Raw genomic sequence first — 6660 nt, 5'->3', positions numbered from 1 at the left:
AAAATTTGTGATTGTCAATAATTATTGATGAATTTTTTTATTCATATGTAAAACTTATCAACAAGTATTTTATCAAGAAATTTTTTGTCATCGATAATTGTTGATTTTCTTAGTGGGATGAGAGCACCTTGTTGTGAAAGGTACACAAACAATTTTAATTCAAATTGATTCTAAGTGTCAAATTAATTTTTCATGTATGTTCTTAAAATTACTCACAGTTTGTTAAGTTTTGTTCACCTATTAGAGAAATGTTATAAAATGTCATTTGAAAACAACTTTTATGTAATTAAAAATGTAAATAACCTAGACATATTCAAAATTTATATGAAAGAAAACTTTGCTTTAGATGTAATGAAAGAGGAGTTTACTTCAAATAAATAAAATATAAAAGAATAATGAAGATAAAAAGAAGATGAATATATTTGAATAAGTTTGATAATTGAAAAATAAGATGATTTAGATAGAAAAAGAAATACAAAAGAGATGAAAATGTGAAATTAAATAAAGATGTTATCCCACATAAGAAAGATACAAATAAAAGTAACCAGCCAAAGAGAGGAGAAAATCAAGAAGAAAATCAAATTTAAAATTTGAAATTCAAATATTAAATATTGAAATTCAAATATTAAATATTGACAAAGAGAAACATTGAAAATATTTGTTTAATATTATTTTATTTACATTATTATTTTTTTTAAATCTTTCTGTTTTAGAAATATTTTTCATGTAAAAATACAAATATACTTATTTATTATTTAATTTTAAAAAGCCAATAATAAGATAGTGTTAATATTTGATATTTTTTTTACAATATATATATATATATATATATATATATATATATTTATAATATATAAATAAAATAAATTTCATATGGAACTCTAACTCCTAAACTCTAATTATAATGTTCTATTTTTGTTTTAAGTATGGATGGTTGAATGAATGCTAACACAACGATGTATAATATGTAAAAATGTACTAATAATTAAAATAATTATATTTAACACAGGTATATAATAACTTTCCAGAAAAAAATATTAATAATTACATTGCTATGCTATAAATTCTCTTGAAAGAGAGAAAAATATTGTATTGTTGATTTAATATGCAGTATTTTTTAATGGATGATCAATTTATATTTATTATTATTTTGTTGTATAGTGGAGATAATTGTATTAATTAAATTATAAAGATATAATTAAGAATAAAATGAAAGTATGAAATATGAATATAAAATAAGAGAATTTTTTTATATATTTTTAAGATAACTATAGTAGTTACTAGGACAGATTTATAAAATATTTAATTATACTATCATACAAAATAGATATTTTTGTAATTGTATCATTTTTAATTAAATAATTTTATCTTTTAACAAATAAAAATAACTTCTTCATATAATGCATAAATATGATTAAAGATAAGTTATGTACTTCTCTACTATATTTTTTTTAAACCAATCTCAATTATATATATATATATATATACATATATATATATTTACAAGTATATATTATTTTAAGGTAATATATAAGAGTGTAGGTACATAACAAGTAGGGCATTTGTTCGTTATCGTAACTATGAAACTAATTTCTTTTCATCCAATATGTATCCTGCAAGACCATATTCAAACTCTTCACAACTTTTATCAATCACATTTTTGTTTAAAACCAAAGGAAATATCAGATTTGGGTACATAAAACAGACAGGTTGAACTTTTCAACCTCCTGCCAAAAACAAATGGCTAACCATATATAGTAACAGTTGAAACTCGAAACAGGTGGGTAGCATTAACATGGTCAACGAGTTGACCATGCAAAAAGGAGAATATGGTTGAAGTAGATCACAAACATTGCACAAGACCATGAACAAATATTACCAAGGAACTTAAACTTTAAACTGATACATATATTGTTGACCGTATAACTCCTATTCTTCTTATGCTTTTTGAAGTTGGTTTGATTGATGTGAACTAACAGAACGTCCTCACATGGAAGATGTAAAAGCTGAGCGGAGATTTCTCACTACATCCTTCACTCCCATGCAAAATTCCATATCCATCTGTATGCAGCACAAATATAATTCACCATATTGAAAGAAAATTACAGTTTAGTGGAAATAATTATGAAAAATGATGCATAGATATCGACTAAACATGTTTATTGTCTCATTCAGTTCTGCAGTGTCAACAAAAAGTTTCAATATTACTTATACATGCTACTGTTGTACAAAGATTATTATACCTGAGCAATAACTGTCATATCAATGGCGCATCTCCCAAATGCCATGGCATTGCTGTTGGTGACTTTCAGGTGGAGATTCTCAATTTCATGGATTGTTTTTTCCACCACACCTTTGGTCTTCTCACAGTGAACTCTTATGAGGACATTTCTCCCACAAAATCTTGCTTCAATTTCGGGAATTGTTTCTTCAAATAACGGACCATCATATTCTGAAGAATTGTTAACATCATAGGACAGTTGAGATTTCTTCACAATTACCACAGACTCCACAGTTTTCTTCATGTTTTGTGCCTCCTCAAGAGCCTTTACTTTCTCCTGCAATTGCTTCAAGTGGCTGATAGCATCTCCAAGAATAGAAGCTTTGTCCGTCTGATTCAAAAATGTGACCAATGCATGTGATAAAAGCACACAGAATGGACACAAAAAATGGTAACGCTAGGAATACCTACTTGTTTAACACCTACACAGCTAGTAGGAGTTAATTAATCAACAGTTTAATCCTTAAAATTACCTTCCACTTGTATTTTAATCTTTGAATGTATGTGCGCTAATTGATCTTTAAATTTTCTATCAAGTTAGCCTTTTCAAATTTCATGGACTAAAGTTACCTAAGAACTAAAATGATAACAACAATTACATAATTTGAAGGACTAATATAGTGATCAGTGTACATCATATACAGTAAAATGAGAACCACATAAAAGCATTTACATTGATATATTGTATACCTTCTGTAGTCCAGGAACAAGGGCAGATAAGGCAATGAAGCGCTGGCTGAGCTTCTCTCTTCGCTTTCTTTCAGCTATGATGTGGTCTTGAGGATGAGAAATTTTTGAACGTCTTCCAATCTTTTTGGTCTCTTGGCATGCCTTAAAGAGATAGTTATGATTCCCCAAGATTCCCTGAGAGAAAGTGTCCAGAGAAGTTGTGCTATTGGTTATAGGACAAGCCTCCTCATTGGCCTTCACTAATCCCAATGAACTTATGTGATTGGAATCCATAAACGAAAGAAGATTTGGGAAAGATACATATTGTGCATCTGATGTCTGAGCAGAACTTTTGATGGGATTCCAGCTGATGTTTTTATGATGTTTTGTTGGTCTTTCAATGTCCATAAGTGTAGTTTCCATGGATGCTTTGGGATTGAAGTCTGGATAAGTAAATGCGTGTTGTTGAAAAGTCTCTCCAAAAGCAGCAGCTATTGGCAGTAAGTTAGGGTCATCAATAGAACTCAGGTGCCACTGACGGAGCAAATTAGGGTCCTCCATCATTTCCTGCTCCTTCTAGATCAGAAAACATCATATATTTACCATAAAAACCTTTCATGAAAGACATTTCAACAACCAAGCTCTAGCAAGGAAAAGATTCAAGTATTTTCATCTGCTACTGATTCCTATAGTAGATATCTCTTATTTAACAACGAAATGCCAGATTTGAACTCAGCAGTGTTAAATCCTTCCAACTTTTAGAAAAACGATTCTCTATCAACTAAGTATAGGGTAAAAGTTACCCTAGATTCAAATATCATTATTTACAAGAGCTATTCATAATTCTTACCATATCAGGTAATTCTCTGATAGATGTGATCTCCATAAGAAAGCCAAGTCTGCAATAAAAAGAGCTAGAAGTAATATCCTGGAAGAAAAGTCAATAGTCAGCTTAAAGTTGATAAGCTTTGGTACTTTAATTTTCAACTAGTTGATGCAGATTTGGGTTATAAGTGATCCCTAACCCAATACATGTAAGAAAAAAAAATCCCCATATCATCAGACCACAGAGACTCCATGATTCTATGTACATGTACATTGTCGACTATAATTAAAGATCTTTATGAGAAAGTTGGTGAAGATAAGAAACTTACTCATAAACAGATATTGCAGTATATGCAGTGTACTATAGAATGAGGACTATGTCCCAGAAACAGCAGCTTATATATTTGGTTATTGTGATAATCTTTGTCCTACTTGACGTTACTGTATCTCAACTTATAGAACAGTTGCACTATCATACTCACGGGTTTTATGGGGTGGATTGTCTTGGACAACCATGGAAGCTAACATTTTCAATCAAGGAACATAGATACAACTCATTTTATATCAAGTTGTTGCCTTCAAAATGACAAATCGGTGTCCCAACTTCTGTTGTTTTTGTGGACTTTGGGGTGTTCTTCACCAACTAGTCATTGAAATCCTGATCAAGAGCTTAAAACAAGAATCATCATGTGGTCCCTGTCATCGTGTCCAAAGCCTCAAGGTACGTGTTTATTTGCTTTCTTTTGTTAAGTCACTTCCTTGGCTCTTTCCGAGTCTCTCATTTTCTTGGTCAAAGATCATTTGCAAAGGGCAGTGACACCATCATCAGCTATTAAATAACAAAATAACGAAAGCCTATGTGATAACGTGGTAAGATGTTGATCATGAATTATAAGCCTAATGATTCATACAGCACAGTTTCCCATTTTTTGTGAAATGCAACAGTTTCCATTGACTTGAGAAGGTTTTAGCCAATTCCCTAGTGGCATGTGTGGGGTGAAAAACTTGTCTTCCGAAGTACAGTCTGGCTCATTGGAACGAGCATATCAATCAAACGTTGTTCAGTGTTGAAATGATTATACTTTGTCGTTCGAAAGGAAAATTGTATTTTGACAAGTAATGTCCCTTTAGATACCTTGATAGGAGGTTAGGGTTGGATATATCTATCAATTCATATGTATGGAAAACATGTATATCAAAAATCTTTCGACAAGAACATCAAACTAATTTTTATAATTGTCGAGAACTAATATAGATTTGAATCCCCACAACCTTTCTTGTCCTTTTTTTTTAATCTTATTACTAAGTCGTTTTATAACTCTCACGTTATCTTTTTTTTTTTAATCTTATTACTAAGTCGTCTTATAACTCTCACGGTTGTTATGTCTGAATTATCTAATAACCATTAATAACGTTATTCACAAATTTGACTTTTTTTTTGGAGAATAGAAATGTATCATGGAACATAGTTCAAAATTCTAAAAGCATCTCCATCATATATATTTAAAAAAATGTATTTCTTATAAGGATGTGTTGTTCTTGAAAACAAAAAATCGAAACATAAAAATACATAAGAAAGAGTGGGAAGTTGAAGTAAGTGAATGTTTCAATAATAACTAAAGGTAGATTCAAGAAATGTAATTTCAAACAGGTAAATCAAATTCGAAGAAAATAAATATTCCAAATGCTACAATATGACATAGGACATATAAAGAAATGTTGTTGGCCAAGAAATAATGGATGAAGGAAATTTTGAAGCAACAACCTTACATGTACAATTTTAAAGCAACAACGTCACTAAAATTATGAATAAAACATATAAAACCAAAAACTTTTAGAGGTAAAGGATGCAGTTCATGAGGAAATAAAAGGAATGGAACATTTTATTTTCTAAAACCAAATGGGGCATGCGATTAATGAGATAACATGAAGTAACATCACACTAAAAATATTCATGAATCTCACCATGAATTATAAGAGTGCGAGTTGTTTTAATAAGATTTATTTTTTCACTTAGTCACCCCATTTTGTTGAGGTTTATAAACACATGAACTTTGAAGGAGAATGTCATGAGAACTCAATTTTTTTAAAAGAATAGAAAAAATATTCATGGTCATTATCACTTCGCAAAGTTTAAATAGAAACACCAAATTGAGTTTTAATTTAAAAAAATTGAAATATATAAAATAATTTATAACGATTTTTCAAACAACCAAACACACCCGGAATAATCATCAATAAAATTAATAAAATATTGAAAACCTAAATTAGACTTAATACGACTAAGTCCCTAAATGTCAGAGTGAACAAAGCAAAAGGGAACGAAGAAAGTTGTGAGACACTATGAGGAAAGGAACAATGTCAATGCTTGCATAACTTACACAGACCAAACTAGATAACCTGAATAAGCTAGGAACAAATTGTTGTAGTTTAGCAAGACTGGGATGACATAACTGAGCATGAAGAGGAGAAAGAGATTCCACAACTGTGCCAACATGTGTAGAGGGACAAAGATGATAAAGATCATGAGACTCACATCTGGTTTCAATTATTTGTCTCAAACTTCGATCCTATAAACAAATAAAATCTTTGGTAAGAGAAATAACACAATTAAGAGTATGAGTTAGACAATTTATGGATAACAAGTTAAAAGGAACCCAAGAACATAAATAACATTATCAATGGATATAAAAAAAGAAAAATGTTAACAATCCTAATACCACGAGCTAAAGCCCTAGATCCATCAGCCATATAATAGAAGGTAAATTATTCAATGAGGATAAAGAGGAAAACAAAGATTTGTAATCAATAATGTGATTTGTGGCTCTTGAGTCAAGAACCCAAGGACCAAGAGCAGAAGATTGAGTCAAATCAATAAAAGAAAC

At 30.1% G+C, this 6660-nt stretch overlaps 1 protein-coding gene across 2 annotated transcripts; it reads right to left on the bottom strand.

Annotated features, from left to right (window-relative positions):
- Nucleotides 1-1638: 1638 nt before the first annotated feature.
- LOC108326468 (transcription factor bHLH25) lies at nt 1639-4161 on the bottom strand. Of its 2 annotated transcripts, none has more exons than XM_052876247.1 (5): nt 4105-4161; nt 3801-3878; nt 2972-3526; nt 2244-2612; nt 1639-2061 (listed from the first exon to the last, which is right to left on the bottom strand). In XM_052876247.1, the coding sequence occupies exons 2-5, from the start codon at nt 3834-3836 to the stop codon at nt 1987-1989; spliced, it is 1035 nt and encodes a 344-aa protein (XP_052732207.1). In that variant the 5' UTR covers nt 3837-3878; nt 4105-4161; the 3' UTR covers nt 1639-1986. The 2 variants fall into 2 exon arrangements, with proteins under 2 accessions (XP_052732207.1, XP_052732213.1); XM_052876253.1 differs by having other exon boundaries at nt 2972-3523.
- Between the last annotated feature and the right edge of the window lie 2499 nt (nt 4162-6660).

The sequence above is a fragment of the Vigna angularis genome, chromosome 1 (assembly GCF_016808095.1).
Source record: "Vigna angularis cultivar LongXiaoDou No.4 chromosome 1, ASM1680809v1, whole genome shotgun sequence".
Taxonomy (NCBI): Eukaryota; Viridiplantae; Streptophyta; class Magnoliopsida; order Fabales; family Fabaceae; genus Vigna; species Vigna angularis.
The sequence above is the reverse complement of the archived record's forward strand: the minus strand, read 5'-3'. Positions and strand labels throughout refer to the sequence as shown.